This window comes from Cyanistes caeruleus, chromosome 3 (genome assembly GCF_971803275.1).
Source record: "Cyanistes caeruleus chromosome 3, bCyaCae1.hap1.1, whole genome shotgun sequence".
NCBI classification, from domain to species: Eukaryota; Metazoa; Chordata; class Aves; order Passeriformes; family Paridae; genus Cyanistes; species Cyanistes caeruleus.
The window spans coordinates 98,652,280-98,678,399 of NC_141703.1; the positions used below are offsets into that span (position 1 = coordinate 98,652,280).

General features: G+C 37.6%; 1 protein-coding gene across 6 annotated transcripts; it reads left to right on the plus strand.

The window, feature by feature from the left end:
• The first annotated feature begins 131 nt into the window (after nucleotides 1-131).
• LOC111943403 (suppressor of tumorigenicity 14 protein-like) lies at nucleotides 132-25,435 on the plus strand. 6 transcript variants are annotated; one of them, XR_015285113.1, is made up of 17 exons: nucleotides 132-1,524; nucleotides 1,867-2,035; nucleotides 2,698-2,822; nucleotides 3,689-3,756; nucleotides 4,713-4,891; nucleotides 4,988-5,026; nucleotides 5,880-6,099; nucleotides 8,766-8,905; nucleotides 10,368-10,465; nucleotides 11,370-11,482; nucleotides 12,182-12,315; nucleotides 16,667-16,774; nucleotides 17,760-17,879; nucleotides 18,450-18,633; nucleotides 19,353-19,533; nucleotides 20,841-20,977; nucleotides 23,666-25,435. XR_015285113.1 is itself a non-coding variant. In XM_086883320.1 (17 exons), exons 1-17 carry the CDS (start codon nucleotides 1,447-1,449, stop codon nucleotides 23,822-23,824), a joined length of 2,343 nt encoding a protein of 780 aa, XP_086739446.1. In that variant the 5' UTR covers nucleotides 132-1,446; the 3' UTR covers nucleotides 23,825-25,435. The 6 variants fall into 6 exon arrangements, 1 of the variants encoding a protein (XP_086739446.1); XM_086883320.1 differs by having other exon boundaries at nucleotides 19,353-19,624; XR_015285115.1 differs by lacking the exon at nucleotides 19,353-19,533.
• Nucleotides 25,436-26,120: the final 685 nt, after the last annotated feature.

Sequence of the window (26,120 nt, forward strand, 5' to 3'; positions counted from 1 at the left end):
AGAGCTTGGTTCTTACTCATCATTTCTTCTGAGATGTGTGCAGCCAATACAGAAGTAACTGTGAAGTAGCAATGAACTGTTTGCACTGTGCCAAATACTACTTTCCCTGCCTCTTCCACCCAAGAACAGCTGACAGGGAGAAAGGGAGAGGAGGCCCTGTAAAAAGTGAACTCAGTCCTTTCAAATCCATAGGGCCCTAATTTTTGAAGATCAGAAATTCTGCTGCTATAAGTGGTGATTTGTTGTATGTTTCTTCCTTCTCCTGCATTCATTTTAATTAACTGCATGATTTGGAGCTACTAACTCTTTTATTTCCTGGTTTCATTTCTTTGTTTTCAGGCTCATCCACCTAAGAATTTGAATTCTTGAGCTTCAGGCAACCTTATCAAAATGAATAAACATGGTGATGTGTCTTATTGCAATGATCTTGTCCTTGCTGAAACAAAACCGGTGTTTCTAAAAGGTCCTGATACAAGTTTTATGCAAAAGTGGATTTGTTTCCTCTAGGCATTTTCCTGTGGGTACTTCTCTTTTCCATGAAGGAAGGGGCAAAGTGTCAGTCAGCAGATTCTGTGTGTGTAGCAGATAGGGTGTTGAAAAAAGAGGACTTGAACAAAGCCATCTGTCTGCAGTTGTAGTTTGAATTTCTGAGCTGTGAGGATTGCCTTCCAATTAATCCCTTTTGCAATCTCTGTGTGAACTGTTGGGATTTGTTTGTTCCCTTTGTATTATTTTTCTGGGGCTGAGATTTCTTCATTCCCTTTTGCTTTTCTAGATTCTGTTCTTTGTGCTCTCTCTCTCTTTCAACATTTATCAAATATGTTATTTTTCCACACACATCCTTGATTTTTCTTATTTTACATGCAGAATATGCTGAACTTGATGGTTTGCTGGCTTAAAGCAGCTTTTTCTTTCAAACAGGAAATGTGAACATAAATTGGTTTCCAATTTATTTACCACATTTGTTCTATGGTAATATCTTGGAGCTGGAAAACTAAGGTCATATGTGGAACTGAGCATTTCTCCTCTCTTACAGATATTTCTATGGATTCCCCAGGGAGTTAATTAGAAGTTGCCTCATTTATATTGCCCTGGGACCTTTTGTCTGTAAATTGATTGTATGTCCTTTGTGTTGTGTCATAAATGATCTCCCAACTCTTGTAGTTCTGAAAGAAGTGTTCTATTTTCAAATGATGGGATCCATATCCTACTTAGCCAGTCAGGAAAACAAGGAGTTACAGAGATGGCAACTTTTCCTGCCCACCTTCTTTGACTGCAGATCAGCTGGCTCCAGCTTCAAGCAGTATAGCAAAGGTGAAATAAGAGAAGCCCGGTGTGTGTGGTGGGGAGAGCAGCTATTCTGAGCTATTCTGAGTTATGTTTAAGTAACAAGGTTCATTTAGGGGATTGCTGCTAGGTTTGTCAGAAGGCATTTGTCACAGCATCATGCTGCAGGCTTTTCCCTCCGGCCGGATTTCTGTGTACAGCATTCCAGCTCCGGACGCTGAACGGGCTTCAGGGCAGGTAAGAGCTACCAACTAAGCTTTGTAGTAGGAACACAGTAAATAAATTATCTCTATCCACTCCTGTGTGCATTGACCCCTGTTCTTCATAAATTGCTCTTAACCAGTGATTAAAATCCACATACAATCCCTGCCTCCCCCCACCTGCTTTCACAGCCTCAGATGCATACAAGGAAATAGCCCAGAGAGATGCAGGTTTCATGTGTGCCCTAGCTGATAACATGAAAGCTCTTATCTCAGTTTTAATCTCTTTGAAACTAAGAGAGTAAATACACCAAAATGTGATACAATAGCTCTTCCTTTGTTTTTTTACTAACTGATGCCATCCATGGTCTTTCTTTAGGAAAGTCTACGCGTTTCCTACTGCCCATCCTACCAAGAAGGTGTGTGCCAAAAGTATCATTTCTTCAAAAGGATGAAGTTGTGTTTCTGGAGGAGATGTCTTCTAGGAATATTACCTACAGTTTCTTTAACAGTTACAGCAATCCTGCTAGTCCTGCACTACTCACTCTGTAAGTGTTACTCCCAGCGTGGTCTGGGTGGGATGGATATTTCACACTGTGAAAAGCTCTGCACTAAGCAGCTGAGCTGCTTAGTATATATATACACACATTATATACACATAATGTGTGTATATAAACTGCTGACTTTGCCTTCTCCTTAACATCTTTGCTAAAGCAACAAAATGCACAGTAATTAGCAGTTAGTAGTTGCACAAGAATATTGAAAGTGTGCATTTTATCTCTAATTATTTTTTTGTTTCTGCTCATGAATACCATCATTATTGATATTAGGTGTTATCTTTTGCAGGAACCTATGGGAGTTATTTGTCTATTTTCTCTTCACTTTTTTTAAAAACAGAATGCATACCTAAATTGTTTATGTACTTTTCCAAATGTCAACACACAGCCATTAAAACCGTGCCTCTTCAAGATGAGAGCACCACAAAAAAATGGAAGATCAACAATGAAATTTTCCTAGTAGAAATGCATAGCTAAACCTTTATGTCCTTATTTTCCTTTCCTGCTGGGCTTTACTCTGTCAGTGGGACTGGCTGAGTGCTGTAGCTTTACTGCATGTTTCTCCTTGCAAATGCCAAGGACAAGCACGTACTTCTGCAAGCCTCTTGTTCTGTAACATTATTAGGTGTGCTTTTTTTTTTTTTTTATCTCAGCTCCAGCTTTTTCCTTTACTTATATCAGTGGAAGTGTAGAAATTCCTAATTTGACTTATACAAATGACCTCAATGATCCAACGTCACAGAAGTTCCTCCTGCAAGCAAAAGCAGTCCAAAATTATGTAAGTTTCCACATAAGTAGAGCAATATTTTGTAAATATTTATACAGAATCAGCTGGGGATGAGGAGAGGACTTGGGTTAGCCTTTTTTTTTTTTTCCCCCCCCTTGGAAACAGTAAGTTTAAAGCTAGCAAGAGCCTTGGCAGTTTTCAGTTTAGAAATGCAGATAGACAGATGGAGCTGTGTGTCTTAGAGTAAGGTGAATACTTTCTAGGTAATAAGGTTTCAGGGTTATGGACAAATTGTCTTGAAGGAAATAGGAGAGTGATTGTTTTATTTTGCTTTATTCAAACTATCTTCCTTCTACATTTTTCTTTTTCTTTTTAATTTCACCTCCAGTTCAATGCTTCACTTTTTTTAATCTTCCTTATCATCACAACAGTGCTTGCTTTCTTGCCCTTCTTATGAGTTTCTATTTGTGAGATCAAATACTGTTTCCTAGGTACATGTGGGCAGCAGTTTTGAAGACAAAGCTGTTCTCTGTTAGCCTGTATTTCCCAAAAGAATTAATCTGGTGTCTCAAAGCTGCTTTGTGCACAGCCAATACAAGTCAATCATACTGGAAGTTTAAAGACTGAAACAAAAATATAAATGTATTCATAAAAACTTTTTTGTGACTAAGTATCAAGAACTGTCTCAGTGGTCTTGAAATATGGTGTGAAAAAGCAATTTTTTTAGTGGAATTTAATGCACATTTATGATCCTTATTTGATACATTTTGTGAAAATTATGGACAGTGCTTGTAATGTGGGGGAAGGCAGTGAGGAAGAAGAAAGAATGAAAAAGACAAGCACTTTATAGTATTAGAGATTATATTTGCACTATAATATAATGTCACATTTTTCTTTTACCACTATTTCATTGTCAGTTGGCAGAAACATACGAATCTTCCTTCTTGGGAAAGTACTACTTGAAGTCTGTAGTGGCTACTTTCAGGTAGGTGCTGTTCTAGCATATGGTAGAAATTTGAAATATCCAGCTGTGTTTTTCTCTGTTTTTTAATGCATTTAAAACAAGCTATCTAGAAGAACATGCACATCTCTGTAAGAGAATTAAAAACACAGAAATGCATTTAAGTATATGAGCTAAGCTAACAGTATGACTTCTGTCCTGCCCTGTAGAATTGGTGAGATAAATGAAATCTGATTAATTGTTCCTGAGTCTATGAGTTGTTTTGTTGTCTATTAATCTACTTTTAATTTTTGAAATAACAATACAGCACTTGCATGATCTTATTTCAGTTTTGTCCATTCAAATGAAGTTCTTTTTTAACCTCTGAAAACAAATCCTTAAATGTGTAACTTGGGGCAAAACACTATTTGAGTTCCTGGTAAGAAATGTAAATCCATTGAACAGCTGGTTATTACAAACCTGGTACTTTCTGAAAACCCTGAAGGTTCAGTGCACAGGCATTTTCAAAAGGATTGTGGTGGAATCACTGAAGAAATAATTTGTATGCATATGCTCAAGGTTTCTTTATTTCAACAAAAATGGTGCAAAATGCTGCATCAAAGTACAGACATAAAATTGTGTTGTTTTATGGTGCTAGCTTCCATTAAAAATATTAATGTGTCTGGAGTTGTTATATGATCTTAAAAGTGTATAATTATACAGCAGGGAAGATAACATCCAATTTCATAAAAACTATTGTAGGATTTCAAGGTGTGATTTTTCAGTCTCAGTGTGTAGCTGGTTAAGCTGCATATGTCAAAAATATTTCTACTGGATAGCAAAAATAATTGTTAAACAAGAGAGTTTTTTGTCACCATGTTTAGCAGCAATTATTGGGCACAGAAATTCAGGTGGCTATGAAACTGTGCTGGCCAAAAATGCAGACCAGTAAAAACCATGTCCAAAAAAGCATTTATGATGATTTTTTTTTCCTTTCACAGTGAAGGAGAATCTGGGCTTCGAGCTTATTTCTGGAATACATTCTGGGCACCACAAGATATGGTTGCTTCTCTTAAAAAATTAACCCCAGTGGAGCAAAAAGAAATCTGTAGTAAACAAGCAGCTCCCTTGTTCAGTTCTGGGGAGGAGGATTTTGATCTTGATACAATGGAGCTTTTTGGTAACAATGTACCTGTCATTTAATACCTATTCTGTCTATTTTTCTTTCTCCACTTTGTGTCTTTGGCTTGTGTAGCTGATAATTATTACATTTCAGTTTCAGATTCCATAGAATATGATGTGATGCTAAAATCAGGTAATTATGTTTCAATCCCAAGTGATACCACTTTGGGGGGGAGTGGAATCCTGTGATAGAAAAATGGCATTTTTCCAGTTATTCTTATATCTGTAGGGCTTATGAACTAAACTAGACTATGGAATCTCCATGTGTTGTGTTTCAAATGAAGGCTGGATGAAAATACCTTACAGCTTTTATTCTGATGTTCCAACTAGAATGGTTGAAATTTAATAGTTCCCACTGAATTGCAGTGAGCTGTGGCTCCTATTTTTGCAATCTCTAAAAACACAACCCCTACCCCTGAAAAAAACACCAAAAAAAACAAAAAAAAACCCAACCAACCAACTAAAAAAAACCCCAACAAAACAAAACAAAAACCAAAACAAACCAACAAAACCTCTAAAAAATTGTATATGATTTGGCTGGTGATTACACAATTTTGGTTATATGTTGTTAGTGATCAGACAGATAATGTAGAGCTTTAATTCACTTTGCCTGATTTCTTCATTCCAAGCATATATCGAGATTTGTCTTCATGTACTTAGTGTTGTCACTGCACAGAGAGGGAAGAAGAGAAAATGGCAAAGGAAGCAACAGGTGTGACACAGATAATGTAGCAATTGCAGCTGAATCAGTTCCTACTCATGGAATGTGCAGAGCTGGTGATGGTGAGGCTTTGTACGTCCTTGGCCAGAGCAGGAGAAGGTGATGCAGTCTGATAGGGAAAAGGGAACAGAGCTGTAAACATAAGAGTAAAAAGTAGTCAAGAAATGTGGGTAGGTGATCACTTCTACCTTGTCTGAAACCTTTCCCAAGAACTTATCTTTCAAACTAACAGTTTTTCCATACTGATCTACATTCTTTTTTGTAGCAGTATCCTTCGACCTGTATGCCAAGCCAGGTAACAACAGGACTCTAACTCTGATGAATCCCAAAAAGTCATTTTATCAATGGAGACTGCGAGTTCCTTCTAACTATGTGGTGAGACTGGTAGTTATCACTCTGCATGGTGTTACTCCAGAGAGCTGTGCATCACACCACTTGTCAGCATATGATTTCCTTCTTCCACTGCAGAACAAGATCATTACCAGGTATGATACACAGAGCAAAGATGCTTTACTGAGCTGTATGGAAAAAAAATTGATGAAATGTAAGATTTGAAATACAACTTAATTAAGTCTTGGATAGCATAATAAAAAGATCTTCTAAAAGAGTTGAAAAGGTCTGATAAGGGTTTTCAAGTCCAACTCTCTGCTCCTCAGAGGACTACCTAAAACCAAACCATCTGACTAAATGCATTGTTCAGATGTTCCTTGAACTCTGACAGGCTTGGTGCCATGACCCCTTCTCTGGGGAACCTGTTGCAAATTTCTATGGGGTTTATTCTAAACTATGACAAATTTTTAATGGGTTCCTTTCATAAAATTTCTCTCACAATTCAAAAATGTTCAGACTTTATTTTAGAGTATTCTATTGTATTACTTTCAGAAAATGTATGTTTTATGGTAGTCCAGTCACAGCTGAAGTCCTGTTTATAACAGGAGGGTTGGAGGGCTCCGTCCTCAGAGTCACTCTGGAGTCTATTTGCATAAGTGAGTTCAGATGATATTTAAATTTGAGTGGCTACACTGCTCCTACTTTTTAAATTTCATGTATGAGCACAAATAATCTGCCTTCCCCAACCAAATAAATAAACAAGCTGTAGCGTCTGAAGATGGATGGTTTCAAGAGGGAACTTTACTTAATTTTTTTTATTTTAGAAACTTTCAGGAAGACGTTAGCTGGGCATGAAGATTCAACTAAGAATCTGAAATGCACTCATTTAGGAATGCTTTAACTTAATTGAATAGGTGGTCCTCTTCAGCTCTATTAATGTACTAATTGCTCCCTGTGCTCCATGCCAACAACAGATTGCCATTGTTGGCATGGAATAAATGCAAGGTTTTTGTAACGAGTTACTCTCAAACTGTAGCTTAATGAGGAGAATCCTGTTTCTGATGTGGGCCTGCATCTGTTCTGCTACTTATTATGGATTATTGCTGCAACTGTTACTCCATTGTGCATTATTACCTCTGGCTCAGCTTTTTAGGAATCACAAATGTAGAGCTGGCCCTGAGCATTAAAACTCCTGGAAGACAGCAAGACCAACACAGGTGTCTGATGTAACGCATTCAGAGAACATTGATGCAGGAAGCTGTAAGACAAAATTCAAGAATGTGCATTGCTGTCTGTCTATTAAAGAACCAAAACAGAATTTGGTGACAAATTATGTAAAAAGCCTCATGGTACCAACTGTTTTGGTTGCTTTTATTGCCACTCTAGAAAATGTGTTGTTTTGCATATGTCTATTAGTTTCCTGCTTGGGTAAAAAGCAGCCTAATGGCATACTTAAGACACATACAGTAGAACTAATAATAACAACAGTATGTCCAATATCCATGACAGCCAGTAACTATAGTAGCCATTATTCCCTGATGTTTAGGTCTAGGGTCTCACATGGTGACTGAGCTGGTTCTCACCAGTTTCTGTAAACTGCAGTAATACATCTGTTCAGTGACAAATCCTAAAACATGTTCAAGCTGAGATGATGTGAGGTGTAAGACACGTGAGATTAAGCATCTCATGTGGATTCCTCTTCTCATAGCTTGCCTTGCTGTTCTGATGATACTATGACAGAAAGTACAGATAGAAGATAAGCCAGGCTGTCAACTGGGTTGATGAAGATGCTGAAATATTTCTACATGGCAATGTGGAGAGAACTTAAGTTGTTATTTTATAAATGTTTTGTCAGCTATTATGATAAAAAGGATTTAATAATGTCTGCTGGAGAGGCAAAGCAGAGATTCATTCACTAGTGTCTCACTTCAAATGTGTGAAAGGAATAGCCTGCTAAAGCAGAAGACAATTACTTTCTGTTTAAGGTTAAAAATTTTTACTTTAATGCTTCCAATTTGGATCTCAGTGACATCAGAGAACTTACTGCTGGGCTGTGATTGAAATACTCTGTTACTGTGAGGTCTAATCTTAATTGCTTTCATTTGCTGTGCATAGAAAAAGAGAAACCTGTTAGAAACTTTTAACACATAGATTCACAAATATCACAGAATATTCTGAGTGGGAAGTGACCCACAAGGATCATCAAATTATAAATAAATGAAAAAAAGTCAAAAATATTATGTGGGTTGCAAAATGGAATAAGCGTAAGAGTGAATTTACAGATGCAAGAAATAGCATCTCACATTACAAGTAAAAGAACAATAGGAAGCAATAGCTGCCAAGCATGGGACTTCACATTTTGTGTGATAGCTTTTGTGACACAAAACCAGATTGAACATGGATATATTGGGAATGTTTTGGTTTTATCTGTTGCACAGATGCTGCTCAACACTGCTGCACTGGCACTTGTTGCCTTTTCATTCCTAACCTTTGCTTCTCAGTGCCACTATCACTACTGAAGTAACATTCTGTAGGTAATCTGATGCTTCTATAGGTATGAGAACTCCAGGGCACTTGTTAAGCAAGAAAACTGTGATGTACACACAGAGTGACTAAGCCTCTAGACTGGGAACTCCTAGCATCCTATGCACTATCAGCTGGGTGGAAGAATTAAAGGGAAGTGATAGCCAAGGGAATGCTACTGAAAGACAGATGCCCAGATCAGTGTTACTTCTGCCCAGTTTCCCAGAAAAGATGACAGGAATGTGGGAAATGTTTGGGGGATTACATTTTTTAATGCATTTTTTTGGTAACCTTCCAGATGGTGTGGGCCTGGGGCCTGGACTCCTTCTGTTGTGCGTTTAACTTCATCAAGTAATGTAATGTTGCTTACCTTCTCACTGGACCGAAGAGGAGAAAGAAACATATTAAAAGCTCACTTTCAAGCCATTCCTAAAATCAGTATGTAGTTAATAGGAACAAGCATCTAATGAAAGCACACACTGATTACTGTTTCTGCTTCTAAAAAAGTTGATATTGCCTTGAACATATCTGGAGGAGGGAATGTTGGCATATAAAGCAGGGAGTTACCATTCTGATCCACTTTACAAAAGACTGAGAACTGAACAAAGAAGAGAGAACATCCTTTGGTCTGAGAGACTTTGTCTTCCTGATAACTACTCAAGCCTTACTTGCCAGGCATTACATGGGTAACACTGAGCAGTGCCAGCAGAGCAGCCAGCCAGCTAGAGGCACTGTCTGCCTAGGCAAAGTTAGATAGCCCCCATGACAGGGCAGCTACTTTTATCAGTTTTGGCAGTGTATCCACAGATTGTAGAATGTGTGTTTAAAGAAAACAGAAAACAAGAGCAAACGCTTCTAATTTATCTTTGTTCTTTTTCTGAAAGCATTGTTCAGTGCAGTTAACTGAATAAGAAAATTGTGTTCCAGACCTAAGAAATACATTCCAAACCTATGGGGTACTATGGATTTTACATGGGTGCTGTGTGGTGAAATATTTTGAGTAATGCTAAACTGTAGTACTAATTATAGCAGCGATAAAATGGCTTCACAGGATCAAGTTTAGCCACAGTTATTTGGTAAGGTATAAGTGAAAGAGTTTTGACAATGAAGCAAGTGACTATTTTTTAACATCTGGAACAAGTCACAGGGGATAAACTTGGACAAAGATGCCACATTTCAGCTTATGTCTCTCTGCATGCTGCATATCCAAATATTTATCCCATGACATTACTAATTAAAATGGCTTTATTGTTTTGAGGATGGGCATTTTGAATTATATTTAGCCCAGGTTTTGCTTACAAGCTTTTTTAATTTCAAAACTACCTTATTTTCTGTTATGATCATATTTGTATTCATAATATTACCTAAAGGGAACCATAGGCACTAAGGACTGGATATCTAGGAGAGTCTTTGGTAGAAAATAAAACCTCAAAGGAATTGTTCAGATATGGCAAGAATTTTCGAAGTGGGAACTTTGAAAACTTCCTTGTTTACATTAAATTAATCAGTTTTAACTTCAGTGGGAGGATTGCTTTTTAATTTTGAAAATGCATACATAAAAGTCAGAAGTAAATTGGAAGGGGGAGGTTTGTTGTGTCCACATCCAGTTGCTTCTTTCACTTACCATGAAATAATGTTTTTTTAAAAAGGAAAAGCTTCAGTCAGAGGTTTTTTGTATTTACCTGTAGTTGTAATTTGATCCAAAAATAAGAGAAATTCAGTGTTATGTGGAGGTAGAAGTTAAGTGATTTTCAGTTAATACAGGGAAAATGTTAGTTTAATACTGTCACAATGTATTCTTCTAACTGTAGTTAGAGAAGGGTCCTAGCAAGTGAAGTAGACTCTGCACTTTGGTCCAGCTGAGATAATTGTGTTCTTTGCTGATGTTTTTCTCTCCTAGTATGTGGTGGTCATTATACTTCCTGGAATGGGACACTAAGTTCCCCTTATTACCCAAGTTACTACCCACCAAACATTGACTGCACCTGGATCATCAAGGTAAACACTGGGAGCTCTTCTGAGTACTGATTACTTCTCTTTATCTTATGTGGACTCAAAATTGGGAGAAATGGCTTTTGTTGTGGGTGAAACAGAGAGAAAGCCTAGTGAGCCCACTGAACCTGACTTCTTCTCTGGCACACATTTCTTTCCTGTTCTAGGTACAGGGGCCAACTATGGGAGGGAAATATTGCAAACTTCCAGAAGTTTGAGCATTATTTGTGACAGAAACAAATTAATATGTAAGATGACAATTCCCAGCAGCCAGAGAAAATTAATAATAATCAGAGCTTTTCTTCTATGTTAAAAAGAAAAAAATGATCATGTAAATCATGCCTCACATGATGGATACCACATTGTATTTCCCTGAATTCTGCAGGGCCAGGACCTTCTCTGGCTCAGAAATTCACCCCTGAATTTCCAGCAAGTTCTTTGGCAAGACTTAAAATCTGGCCATGATTTCTACCAACTGCCTAATGTGTTGGTCTATTGTTCCATTCAGCATTTAACTACATTTTCAGTCTCCCTGGTAAAGGAGCCTTTTCATGTATATGACTTGACAAGTCTCTGCCTCTCATGGTATTATTAGCAGCTTGTGGCAAAAACCTCTGACCTCTGTGCAGGACAGGAACACATGGCATTACAAGCCTAGTGTGAACCTCAGGTATAGTGCTTTATGCTGGCTGCAGAAAGGCTTACACTTCATCAGGGACAGTCTCACCAAAAATGGTCTAAAAAGATTTCTATAGATGTTTAAATTAGCAAAGGTTTTTGGTTCTTCAGAGGTGCTAATTTCAATAGTAGAAGTGCAGTACTTCCAGTCCTGCAATAGGTAGAACACCTTGGGAAAAAAGGCTGTTATCATTTTGTGAATGTGTGTTAGGGGTTTTCTTTTGATTTTTAGGCACCATTGCCTGACTACAAACTCGCAATAAAAATCCTTGTAATACAAATTCAAGAGAAGTCTCCAGGGTCCAATAAATGTGATAAAGACTGGTTAGAAATTGATGGAGTTAGGTGAGTAAATACATTATTTTTTGACATACTGATTTGCACTTTGAGTTCTGCACATTCAGGCATCCTGGTTTTTTTCTTACAGATATTTACTTTTTATTTTGTTCCCCTTAGAGCAATAATGTAGAAAATTACAGGATTTTATGCAGCTGCAGCTGAGCTGTAAATTCCTGGCTGTGGTCTTTATGTGGTTGAAGAGTTTGTGCAATCAGAAGTTTAATTTTCTTTACCACTTGCTCTTCAGGGATTGTAATTGTTACACAAGCACTAAAAATAAAGCTATTCAGAGAAATTTGTCTCTTGGAAGGAGCATATTGAAACAAACAACAGCTGTTGGGTTTGGCTGGATGATTTAATCCTTGCCTGGATGTGGAGTTTTTGGGTTTGCAAACCTAAATGGGCAATCTGAAATCAAGCATGCTTGAAGTAGTTTGTGTTTATAAGGTAAACCCTGACACTGATCATCTCGCTATATCTTGTTTCAAAATCTGCTAATCCCAAAAAAGTTGCAGAGTGGGAGAAATTCTTAAATAGGCTTTCTAAAACTTTAATTGGACAATTTTTAACACCAAAATACAGCTGATCCTTACTGCATTGTCTTAAAACTTTCTGACATCACCACCACTCAGTAAAAGGAGATATAGCTGGATGGTAGTAGTCAGTTTGGTTAGAAATTAATATTTCTCACTTTTGCCTTGCTAGATACTGTAAAGCTCTTTCAGAAAACAACAGAAACAGAGAATATGGATATTCTGTTGAAATCAACTTCCACTCTGATGAGCTGGTCACCCACAGAGGGTTTTATATTGAATACAAAGCTTTCAGGCACACAGACCGTAAGTTATTAAACACACGCTTTAATTTTTAAGGAGAAACCTTTGAGAAACCCTTCTTGACAGACCAATTGTGTACAACTCAACCTGCCTATTTTCTTAACCTTATTGCAGGAGACAAATGTATAAAATGTTATGTCTTTAGTTGACCAAACAGAGGTACAAATTTAGATATAAGATGCATTTAGGAGCTAGCACTTATTTTCTAACTTTTATCAACATTTCTGTAAAATAGGGAGTAAAAGTAAAATTTCTCAATTTCTGTAGATCTATTTATATGGCACTTTGTTGACACCTTAAAATAGCCAAGCTGCAACATGAAAATAGAATGGCAGAGGGCCTCTAAGCATGACTCTTTTGCCAACAAAAAATAACCATGAATACTTAATCTTCTCTTTAAAATCACAGCTCAAGGTGCTCTAGATCAGTTTTCAGGTTTAGACAAACTATTTTAAGTTTTACTGGCAAAGAGGACCCCTTGCTAGAACATGTTGCAGAAATACCTCTGGGTTTTTTATGGGCTGTTCCTAACTCCCCAGTCTATGTACTTCTGGTGCAATGTTAGATTTGGGGGGGCTTCCAGATGATGGAACAGGAATTTTCAGGAGATACACATATTTACTTGTGACACTTTTTAGAAAAGATACAATTTCAGATTTTTTTAAATACCTGGGGTTTATTTTACCCAATTAATGTCTGGGTAGATAAAGCTCTCTATGATTTCAAGAGAAAATAATTTTGCTTCATTTTGAGAAGCCTCTTCAAATCCTCAGCTTGCTTGTCAGAATGTAGTTCTGTTCATTGTTGACATAGAAGCATTTAAGTAGTAAGGTTTCCAGTAAAGATTTTTGTTTCATGCCTTCACTCTAAATAAGTGCCACATTTTGTGGTCAGTCATTCTGTAAGACTCACAGATTTTCAGGGATTTCTTCTTCCACCAATGTGGGTCTCTTTCTACTAGAAAAAGTTACCAACTATTCTTAGTTCTGTGGTTACTCTGGTTGCTGCCTCAAAAATGGTTAGGAATCTAAGCCTAAGAGCACATTTTTTAATGGAGAAAATCCCATCTTTATTGTGTGTATCTGTGTGCTCTGCTTCTAGCATTGAGCCAGCAAGCAGATGGCTCAAAGTTATTTAATCAATTCTTAGTCACAGTCAGGAGACTCTGTATAAAGACTCATCAGGAGGAGTGGAATAGCTGTGATGTGTCAGTACCAAGTTGATGCAGTAGTTTGGGGAAGGCTGTCTGAGATATCAGCATGGATTGAGAGCACTGGCCTATATCAGCCTTGCCTGTAGCAGTAGTAATAGGAGAAGGAAAAAAAATAAATTCGTGTTTTCCCACATCTTTAGTACTTGCAGTCACCCACCTGAGGTTAGTTTTTCCTCATTGGAGAGTGCCTATCAAAGCACAGTTATTAAAAATCACAGGCACTGCTCTGAGCTGTCCTGGAAAGCAAATGCCAGCCATCATCTGGACAACTTCAGGCCTGGAGAGGTGACAAGAAAATGGAGACACTCCTGCTTTGAGCTCATGCTGGCTGGGTGTAGTGTATGCTTTCCTCCCACTCACATCACATGCAAGGAAATGAAGAGGACTAATTTACTCCAGGTTGGAACTGATTAGACAACTGTGGGACAAATGGATTTGGTACTTCAGTCTGATTGATGTAGCTCTTAATTTGCCCATAGTGCTAAATGGCAGTAAGTTTCATTTGACTTCACTTGGGCAGGAAGAGGAGTGGGTTGAGCTACTTAGTCTTTCAGAGACTTTTTTTCCTTGCACATCTGAAAGAGTGAAAGAGAACAAACATTTTTTATATACTGGAAAGAAATAACTTAGCATCTATAGTAGTTAGTTTACATGAAGTGAAGGAAATTCTTGGTCAAGGGCTGTTTCATAACAAGACTGCAAGTTTTGGAAAGGGTTTGATAAAGTACTTTTTCACACCAGACATTTAGTGTAGTAGCACAGAGATTAATTTATACAGAATTTTAATATCAGGAAATACATATTTGTAATACTAATGAGAATGCCTAGTTTTGATTTTATTTTCCTTCTCCTTAGATGCTCCTGTATTAAATACATTCCCTTAACAAATTAAAGAAATGCTTCCTATCAGTAATTATGTATCTGTGATGAATGACTTCCAGTCCTTAGAGTAGAGGCAATTAATGTGAATTTAATCTGCTAAGTCTATTTAGGTGACTTATTTAATACAGACTGCTTGATAAAAATCTCTGACAGATTGTGCCATGTAAGATATTATTTCTTTTTTCTTTCAATTTGTGTTACAAATTACACAAACTTTAATTTTTAGTAGTAATTTTAATATTTAATATTTTTTCATAGTAGAGTCCTGCATTACTGCATTAAGACTATATCAATATTTCTAGTGTCATTGATTTCTTATTTTTCTAGCTTGTCCTTAGATATGCAGACAAAATGTACATTCCTTCAAGAAATCAGTGTGAATGCTGGAAAAGCTGCCCAGATGGTAGTGATGAATTGGATTGGGGTAGAACAATTATTTCTCATCACTTGTTTTCTGTAAAGAGTTTCTTCCACAAAGTTGAGAGATGGGCTGAAATTATCTCTAAAATACTGCTGGCAACCTTTAAGATCACATGAAGCCTGTGGGTGAAGATGTAAAATTGTGGAAAAGAGGCTGTGTAATGTATCTCTTTAAAGAGTGGGAGAAAAATCAAGAGGGAATTTTACACCAATCTTTATAAGCTAACCTTCCAAAGGAATAAAAAATGCACAAGAAGTAGCCAAAGGAAAGTAAACTATTTGTAACTAATGGAAAGAATATTAAAACCAGCATGAAGATTTAAAATTTTGGTTTAGTTCCCTGCTGTGAGAGGATAAATAGATAAGTTGTACTTTAACACTGTCTTGTGTGACAAGCTCATCAGTAAGTAAAGAAAATGTGGGGAGAAAAAAAAAATACAAGAAATTCTTTCCACAGAACAATTGGTCAAGACTTATTACCAAAGAAGGATATTTTTAATGTCATTCTGCAAATGTTGTTATGGAATGTGATATAATTTTTGTTCATGATCTAAATTATGGATTAGAGTAGATGCTTATGAAATAGAAAAAGCATCATACAATAGAAAGGTGGAAGTGTTTTAGCGGGATTGTTGTAAGTGTTGTAAGTGGTGCTGAGAAGCTGTAGAATATATATGGAGAAAAATAAAGACAAGAATACGAGTCAGTGGTGCCCTGGCAGCCAGGAGGCACATCCATGTCCTGGGGGGGCATCAGGCACAGCATCCCCAGCCAGGCAAGGGAGGGGATTGTCCTGCACTGGGGCAGCCTCACCTTGAGTGCTGGGGGAAGTTTTGGGCACCACAATATAAAAAATAGTAATCTATTAGAAAGTATCCAAAGTGGGGTAAGAAAGATGGCAAAAGGCCTTGAGAGGAAGCTGTATGAGGAGCAGCTGAGGCCACTTGGTCTGTTCAGCCTGGAGGAGACTGAGGGGAGACCTCATTGCAGTTACAGCTTCCTTGTGAGGAGAAGAGGAGGGGTAGGCACTGATCTCTGCTCTCTGGTGACCAGTGACACTCCCAAGAGAATGGTCTAAAGTGTCAGAGGAAGATTAGGTTGGATATTAGGAAAAGGTTCTTCACCCAGAAGATGATTGGTCACTGGAACAGACTTTTTCCAGGGCAATGGTCACAGCTCCAAGGCTGCCAGAGCTCAAGAAGTGTTCGGATGGTCTCTCAGGCACAGGGTTTGACTCTTGGGGATGGTGCTATGCAGAGCCAGGAGTTGGATGTGAAGTTGGTCCTTTTGAGTCCCTGCCAACTCAGAATACTCTCTGATTCTGTGAAGAATGTAGATAATTAAACAGACATGTGGATTGCCTAAGTTGCTTTTTTTGCTAAAAAATGTCGGGGGGGGGATGATTATTGCTCAAGAGATGACTTGTGAGTCAAAGTCACAAAACACTTTGTGAGTTTTGCTTGTATTTGCTGTTGTGTTGGTTGTCTTTGTTCTGGGTTTTTTTAAGTGTCACACTAGGATGTAAGACAGGAATTTGAAAATACCTTCCCAATCAGCAGTGGGAAGGCTTCAGCTAGAGTATTGTACCTGAATTAGGTATTGCATGTCAAAGAAGATAGGGAGCATTCAAAAGATGCCAGAAACAGTGAGCAGAAGGTAATCCAAGGCCAGAGAGTACAGCAGAAGTCTCTCTGTCACTGGATGCTATCAAAACCAAGGTAGATAAATGTCTGAGAGAAATGGCACAGAAACATCCAGGTGACCTCTGGCAGGGAGTGTAGCATGTGGCTGTTGGTCTGCTGTTTGTATTAGAAATTTACAGACTCTTATTTTCTTCAGGTTGTAGTCCAGAACAATTGAACTGTGGTGATGGGAAGTGTAAACCTCAGTATAAGTCTTGTAAAGATGATGACAGCTGCAGGCAGGACAGTGATGAAAACAACTGCTGTAAGTATGTATTTTTAACTATTTTCCAAAAGATGGTGGAAGTCAGAAGCATGCATATTTTAATGGTTAAATGTGTTGTTTCTAGATTATTTTTTTTCATGGCACAAAATAAAAGTTTCATAATAGTGAATACAAATTAGGAGAGTTTAGACAATTAATGAAGAAAAATCCAAGATAAAGGGGATTTTAGTAAGAAAACCAAACCACATTTTGCTGGTGATCCTGTTGGAAGAGCACTTTTCCCCCAAATGCTGCCAGATCAGAACCACATAATTTAAGGGAGACATAGTAGGCTGCAGACTTTCACCACACTGATGATCTTTTTACTGTAGATCCACAATAGTTGTGGACATTGCTGGTACCACCAGTGGCTCCTCAGTGATTTGCTGCATTTTGCTTATACAATTTTTGTCTTGCTTTCAATCTTGGGGTAGCCAGGAGCAAATCCTTGTTGGAAGAAACCTACCTCTCACTGTTTAGAGGTCCTTGTGAACAAGTGGTAATAAGAATAATAATAATAATGGGAGCAAATTGCTGAGATCTATGAGGATTCTCACATAGTAAACTGTGATAGTCCTTAGTCAGAAATTTATTGGAGGGAGGTACAAAGCTCTCCCACAGTTTTCTCAATTTCACTTGAAAATGAAAACATGCTGTGAAGATTTATGATTTGTAATGCCAGTAGCGCTGGTGAAGGCAAATGAACAGAACTGAGAAGACACACTTATTCAATTTAGAGTTATGTAAAATGGGAGTGTGGACAGTTGGAGAGTCCTCTTTTTCCTCAGGGACAATGGAAACTGAAATTAGTGTGGTCATTAATTAAAGTCCTTCCATAGGGGGACCAGTTTACACCAGTATAGAATACTGCTTTGAGCAGTCTAGAATGTGTGGCTTTGAACAACTTGTGAATGTGCAAGGTTTTGTTAATAATTTGAAAGTGTGACTCCAAACATGTGACACTATCTTCTCTCTCTTATTTCAGCCTACAAAAATTGCTCCCCTTATGCATACAAATGCCTCAATGGAAAATGCTTGCTGAAACCAAATCCTGAGTGTGATGGGAAAAGAGACTGCACAGATGGATCTGATGAAATGAATTGTGGTGTGGTAGCATTTATTTTAAAATTTGTTAGCTACTTGGGAAACTAAGTCAGCAATTTGTGTTATTATTAAGCATTATTGGATTAAGAATTGGTTAAATCAAATATGAATTAAAAAAAGAAAATAACTTCCTGGTAACACTTTTTGCAAATGTCTGTCTTGAATTTTGCACTGTTTCTTTTAAATCAACTCATCCATTCTATCTATGGTGACTTATTTCAAGCAATGCACTTCTAGGATAAGCTGGTAGGTCTTTCTGCTTTTTTAGAGCTGAATGAAATGCAGTCAAGGAGCTGTGTTTGTAAGTAGGAAAAAGAGACAAGAATTATTCAAATGAACTTTTAAATTGTGCTTAATTTCTTTTTGAGTTATTCAGCTCTTTGGAAAGCTACAAAGGAAGATAGACAATGATTGCTTTATATCTGACCTGCCCTGATTGAGTGAAAACGGGCAAGTACTCACCTTTTTACCAATTGCACAGTAAGGCCTAAGGGTAAAAGTTTGTGTCAAGGATGGCAAAGTGAATTAACCAGTGGGCTTTTTACTAATTTATTAAATAATTTCTTGTTAGCTTGTGGAAGACGCCAGCTTAAGAAAACCAGAATTGTTGGAGGTGAAGACGCGAGATCTGAGAAGTGGCCTTGGCAAGCGAGTTTACAGATGGGGGCACATGGCCACGTGTGTGGTGCATCTGTGATTTCCAACAGGTGGCTTGTATCTGCTGCCCATTGCTTCCTGGATTCTCATTCTGTGAGGTACGAAGAAATTATACTGTTCTAGAGCATTTGCAGTTTAATAACCTTACAAAGCTGCTTTCAGTAGTTTGCAGAATCTATTCCTTGTCTAGATAAGTTGATCCACATTATAACTCGGTGACGTGACCTCACTACATAAACACTAAAACTCAGTGTTTTCTGCTGGCTTCAAAAGTCTTAAATATTTGCAGTTATTCTTTGCTGAAGTTGCTTCCATTGCCAGTGAATCCTCCATGATAGAACACTGTTCTGTTAGATTTAGGGTAAATGCAAATTTTTCTCCTTCTTTTCAAAAGGCGGGGGTTTTCTGAGTAGAAGTACAGCCTTTTATCCCAAGACATGTCCTATTTATTGATCAATGGGTGAAACCTCAGTGATGTCTGGTTTAGGTAGTGTAAATTGAAAATGCATACCTCCTTCATGTGGTAAGGAGGAGACAGAGTTTAGTTACATGCTTTTATGAGTTCCAAAGCATGATGCATAGCAAGGAGTCGGTCTTATAGCTCCAGGAAATTAATTATTTTTATAATAGCAAGTGAAAACATTGCTTAATGTTTTAGCAGACAGAGACTAGAACGCATCTATCTTCTGAAGTCATATTCTACTCCATGCACTTTGGTTTTGATGAATGTCCTCAAACACTGAAAAGTAGTTAAAATGGAACAAACTAACACTGCATTGCTTTCCAATGGGGCGTTCTAAAAACATTTTTTTTACAGATACTCCGTTCCAATGGGATGGAGAGCATATATGGGCTCACATACTATTAATGAAAAGAGCAATCGTGTAGCTGTGAGATCAATCATAAGGATTATTGTCCACCCACAGTACAACCAAGCTATCTCAGACTATGACATTGCCCTGTTGGAAATGGAGACACCTGTACTCTTCAGTGAGCTGGTACAGCCCATTTGTTTACCCAGCACCTCTAGAGTATTTCTTTATGGAACTGTCTGCTATGTAACTGGCTGGGGAGCCATAAAAGAAAATAGTATGTTCATTTCCTGGATATACTTTTTGCAAGTTTGTTAGTTTTAAACTCTGACAATTGAATATTTATGCTTGTATGCAAAAAAAAAACCCAACCCATGTAGCTTACTTAGTATGTCTATAAAAAGTCAGAAAAGATCTTTTTAGCTACAGTCTGTGAATTCTGAATGATTGCTTGTGTGGTAGGTGATAAGTGAGAAAATGCATACTCAGGTGCCACAGACCATTGAAAAGCAAATTATTCTAGATTTACAAAAATGTGCCCATTTTCATGCTCATGACTCATTTTATCTGGTGAATAGAACCTTGCAGGTAAAGAGATCAGTAGCTTGCAACTATTGCAGTGAAATAATTTGTTTATGATTGACAACGGAGCCGTAAGCAGCAATAATTGCAAAAGAATGTGGAGGATCTTTTATTTTCTCTGTCTTAACCAAAGGCAGTTTAAAGTATGTCTCATGAGGAGTTCTGCCTCTGTGTAGCTTGGAGCAGCTAGCTGCAATGGGGAGGCAGGAAAAAAGCCCCCTGAGTTAGAGAGGGGCAGTAAGGGAGCCTGTGGGATCCTTGCTCTGTCTCAACATTAAACAGCTTGAAACCTGGGCTTGGGCAGTATCTCAGAACATCAGAGGTGTCAGGATATTTAACTCACAAGGGCATCTTATGTCAATACCATAGTACAGAATTAAGATGTTACCATCATTTGTAAGTTACAGACTGTTCTTTGGGTTTTTTAAAAATTATTTGTTTTTCCACACTCAGCTTTATTCATCAGTTTCTTCCCTAGAAATGAGAAGATGGAAAACAATATAGAAATTGCATTTTGTAGGACTTGGATGTTGTTTGTAGCACAACCATGGTGTAAATAATAACAAAAAGCTTCAGGCATAATTTGAAATGGCATTCAAATTTAGTCACCCTGTGTGCAGTCTTATCTTACAATTTGCATGGCACTTTTATTACTTTCTGGCAGAATAAGGTCATAAGGATAAAGTCTAGGGAAATGGAAAGGTGGTGCATTGGAATCTCTATGGCTATAGCATAGTGTGGACAACAGCTTTCAAAAACTAGGGCAGGCACCATTTGAAGGGAAGGGAATTACTCTGCTGTCATTAGCTGGGTAGAATTTGAGTTTGAAGTAATCCTCCTTTGTTCTGATAATTGATATCTCTATAAGAAATTTGTGCCACCTTTGCAATACCATTTGTATTTTTTTCTAGGTCATCTTGCCAAAACTCTGCAGGAAGCTCGAGTGAGAATGATTAACCAAAGTGTTTGCAACAAGCTCTATGATGATCTTATTACTTCACGTATGCTGTGTGCTGGGAATCTTAATGGTGGTGTTGATGCATGCCAGGTAATCTGTAACTGGTAGGAAAACTACAAAGGAATGTTTGCTTTCATTGGAAAGCTCCTCAGAGTATTTGATTGTTTGTGTGGTGGGTTTTTTTCTTTGTTGTTTTTTTTAATTGAGATGTCTTGAGTGTGAGTTTATGGTTAATTAAACATAGCAACAAAAGGCCACCAAAATAAGGAAGAAAATTCATCATAGATAATGTCTGACTCTTGAAAAATAACATTTTGCAAAGGCAAGGGGTAAAATGTGTTGAGAAGAATTCTTTTTCATCTTCAACAGTTATATTTCATACAAGAGAACAAAAATATAAAAGGCATCATCTGTGATAAAGGGTCCATCGGTGAATTATGTTATTTTTATTAATTTCTTTTTATCTTTTTTAATATCTGGGTATGGAATTGGTAAAATACCGTAAAATATGATGAGTAACATATTGTTACAGTTGCAAAGAAATATGAAAGGAAAAGCTAAGCTAGGTTTTGGAACTGCAGCTGCAATGGTGCTATTTAATATCAAACATTCATTCATGTGTGTAATTACAAGTTGTGACTACATCACAGTAGTGTAAGTTATGAAACCCAGCTTGTTTACACACACAATCAGAAACTGCTTTTTGGTCATACCACCTGTCCTGACTCTGCCTTCTTTCTCCTAGTGCACTACTTGTGTACTTCATTGGTGCTCATACTTCTGATAATGAGTATCAACTTTACAAACGTGTTTTTTATTCCAGTTACCATGTAAAGGGGATAGAAATTTGTTACTGATTAATAGACTGAGGCAATTTGGTATATTTTTTGAGTAATATATAAATTTTATTATTTTAATGCAATAGGGTAAGTTTTGCAAGATTGTAGCTCATGATGTGTCAAACCTCTTTTACACAATAGACTATTTGTAGAATTTTCTTGCAGCGTCTAAGAACTAATTAAATTAATTAGTATTTTTATTTACATTATGTAGAGTTTATCTGAAAACTGTGACCTTGGAACTGTTTTGCTAAAATATGTTAATTTGTAGGGGTGATGTTCCTCCAAAAAATGTGCTGATTAAGAAATGCCCTTGAATTTTCAGATTTTTTTTTTTAACAAATTCAGCTGTATATCACGTATTCGGCTGGCCAGTTTCCAGCATAATACGCTGTGTTTGAGTTCTAGCATGTTGGCCCTTTCTGTCTTAAAGTTCTTAGTCTGGGTAGCATTTTTGCTTTTTTTTTTTTCGTTTCTGTCACTAGTGTATATATATATTATGTAACATACAGCATGTGTTTCCTGCACAGTGTTAGAGAAGAATGACACTGGGAGTTCAGGAAACCCCCACAGCAGCCTAAGCCCCCTTTACTATGCTTTCAGACTTGTGAGCATCCTGTTTGTTTTCACTTCTTCCTGGACATGTATGTGGTGCATATATTGCACAAGTTAAGTGAAGCTTCCAAATGCCTTCCATCTTCAGAGGATGTGATACATCAGAAATAAAAATTTACACTTTCAGACTGTTTTCTTAGCACTCTAGGATGTTCTTTGGCCTTGGTTCCTCTGCTTAGGAACCAAGACCTCATTCCTCTCCCCACTGGCATACAGCCTCTTTGGTCCTTCAGAACTGGCTGAGTAATTGGCTGAACTATGCAGCCGCCTTTGTCAAGTCACTTTGACATCAGTCTCTTGGATTATCAACATTTCTAGTAAGACAGCAGCCTGAGAGAGAGGAAGAACTCTGGCCTCTTATCTCTAGATAATTTTGTGCCACCATAATAGATAATTTTGTTTGGTTGGGAGACGAAAGCTTTCTGCTATTATTCTTTAATCAGTACGTGGATTTCTCCTGACCTCATACGTGTTTTGACTGCAGCTGGGGGCTCAAACAAATCCCAGGGTCAATTTGGAGGCTGCTTGACTGCCTTGTGTGCATTAGGAAGTGCTGCAGAGAGGAGCTGCATTGTAGTTGCCCAGAGTTCTGTGAACAGACCAGTTCACAGATGACATACAAGGTTAAAGCAATGAGAGGCAAAAAAACATTGATGAGCCCAAATGCATTTCGATCCTGTGAGCTGAATTGAATGGGAATTTTTATTTTTCTACATTGCTGTGCAAACTTGCATGTTCCATTTGAGAAACCAGTTCTTATTTGCACATTCCTTAATTTTTGTTCCTTCTTCTTCCCCTTCAAAGTAGTCTACTGTAGATCCAGTCTTGATTATAAAACTGCTGATAATACTTAATTGTGCCCGGTTTGTTTGTTGGGTTTGGGTTTGTTTTGGTTTGTTGGCTTTTTTTTTTTTATTTGGGGTGTGTGGTATCTTTCTGTTCCTACTTAACACACAGTAAAAGAGATCTGCTTCAACCTGTGAACAATTTATATTCAAATTGTAGTAGAATTCCCTATTTCCATCCATGTCTTTTTCTCTCCCTTTTTGGGCTGTGGTGTTATTCTATGACATTACCAAGGAGAAATTTTATAAACAGCTTCTTGCCATTGGCTTTATATTGATAAGTGTGCTGCATCCATAAGTTAAAATAATTGAATAAATATGACATCTGGTTGGATACATTATATCCAGAAGTAAGTTTTAATTAATACTAAGTTTTCATTTGAGAAAAGGAGGGGCATGTATTTACTGTTCTTAAATAATTTATTTTTTGTTGCAGTGTTCTCTGTGTGTGCACTAATGGCTGGACTCCTTCATTTTAGGGAGATTCTGGAGGTCCCTTGGCCTGCACAGGGAAGGGCAATAGGTGGTACCTTGCTGGCATTGTGAGCTGGGGTGAAGGGTGTGCCCGGCGCAATCGTCCTGGTGTGTACACCAGGGTGACAGCCCTTTATGACTGGATCCGTCGGAACACAAACTGATGAGCCAAGGAGAAAATGCAGATCACCTCTGTGTGAAAGCTGCTTCCTACTGTAGTCAATTTGGTGATACAACATGAAAATGCCATTGACTGTTCCTTTGTGAAAGAATACACTTTTTTAATGAAGAAACTATCAGTTGTGGTTCACCTAGCAATAACTGTCCAGCCTCAGAGGAACTTCAGATTCCTTATGGATTCATCTTCCTTATACCTATTTGCAGAAACAGCACTGCATTAAAAACAAAATGAAATGGATTAGAACCTGTAACAAAAGTCCAGCCATAGCTCATTTGTAACCCTTCTCCTCTCCCTCCTCGTCCCTTGTTATCTATATTTGTTTTCACATATGCATATCTGGCTAAAAATGGCCACATGCCATATATATTATTCCGTTCTTTAGGGATGTTACAGGATTCTAAACATAAATAATTATTTATGTTCTCAAAAATATAAATAATGTATCGTGTACAAAGCTGAGATTAATTTGTTCTAGTTATGTGCAACTGCAGGACTTTTACATTCTGGGCTGTAACTGTTGGGGTCTCTACTGTGTTTTCTTAAAAATACCAGATATATAGTTCAAAAATGTTAGGATGCAAGAAATTTTCATTAAAGAACTGGAAAAGCATAATTTAGGTTCTTTGGGATGATGTCTAAATAAAAGGAAGGAATTAATGAGTTGTGATTCATTAAAAAAAAGGAAACTATAATGCTTTCTTAAATTCTCTTTAGAATATGAACTAACTTTAGAGTTTAATGTTTGCAATATATTACAGATGTATTTTGCCAGCTCTGGCTCTGGCATGTATTGTGAATTTTTAGCATGTTCCTGGTAGATTAGGATTGTTTTTCCTGCTGTCCTTGGTCCACAGTAAGCAGAGTTTCAGGCCCAGGAATTATTTTTTTTTGTGTATCTTTCTGGGCTGTGCTCATAAGGCCACGCTAAATTGAAATGGACATAGAATGAAAATGGAATTATGTGGTTGGATGCATCCTTCAGCTCAAAGAAAGTAAAAGAAGAAATGACAGCCACATTCCTTTAACCCTGGTAGTAAATCTAGGTTTTATAATTTTAATCTCTCGATGAGCTTATCACTCCAAATCTAGCCAATTTAAGGTTTCCAAAGCTGTTGATGGGACTTCAGAATATCAATACTTAGCTTAATAAAAGAATTGTTTAGATGGCCTTAAGACCATTTAGATGATCTTTAAGTTATGCTTAATATTTGGAAGTGTTTAGCTTTCACCTTTAATATATATATTTTAAAAATGAAGCTGGCAGTTTGAACACCTTTTATTACTGTCCACACAGCACTTACTGTGCAGTACATAAGTGAGATCTTTATTTCATGTTAGAGCCACCTTGGCAGCATGTGGGGGAAATGCTGGAAAGAACCAACACTGTAATCTGTATGCAGTGAGATTCCTCCTTCTAACCCTGACATTGCTTTTCCTTCCTTTTTCCTTTATCCTGTCAGGCATCTTGCCCTGGCTTGTGTCAAACTTACAGCATAAGCTATGTTCAAAGCCTGTATGTTAGGAGTTTTGTTTCTCTAGTGGCTACTCAATTATTCACACCTTCCTTTTTAATAAACACATGCTAAAACTGCAAGGGGCTGTGTTTTATTTGTTTGGATGCGCCTTTGAAACTCCAAACCCCAGGTTCATCAGAGCTTGACAAAGTGCTTTTGTCAAGGCACTTTACAAAGTTCAAGTGCCTTGGACTTTCCTGTTTTTGTAAAGCTGAGCTCAATGTGCCCCTGTTACTAAAGAGTACATTTAGGGGCACAAGTTTATTTTCCTTTTGCTGAAACCAGAAATATTCTGCCTAGGGAAGAAAACAGCTTTCCTGCTATTCTGTTTTAGATAAAAGCCTAGCCTAGAAAGTTAGGCTCATTTCTTGACTTCTCATTTTCTCAGAGTTTCTCAGCAACTTGCCAGAAGGGTCAGTATTTCACATGGAAGAAATGCACCAAGTGTGGAAGTTAGATCCCCCAGATGAAAGAAAGACTTTAAGGAGCTTCTTCACAAATATGTAAAATAAAATAAGGACTTTGGCATTTGCATGGTGAGATCTGTATAATCATTAACTCTTTGTCTCAGAGGACAGTTTTGGTTTCAGTCAATCCAGTAGGAAGGTCTGCTGTGAATGGAAATTAAATTAATGAACCTGATACCCAGCAGGAGAAGTGAGAACCAGATAGTCTTTTCTAGTGTAAGATGTCCTAAGTAAGACTTTGTAGATCCAGATACATGTTCTCATCTTGATGACTGCTCAGCTTCACCTTCAGTCTTCC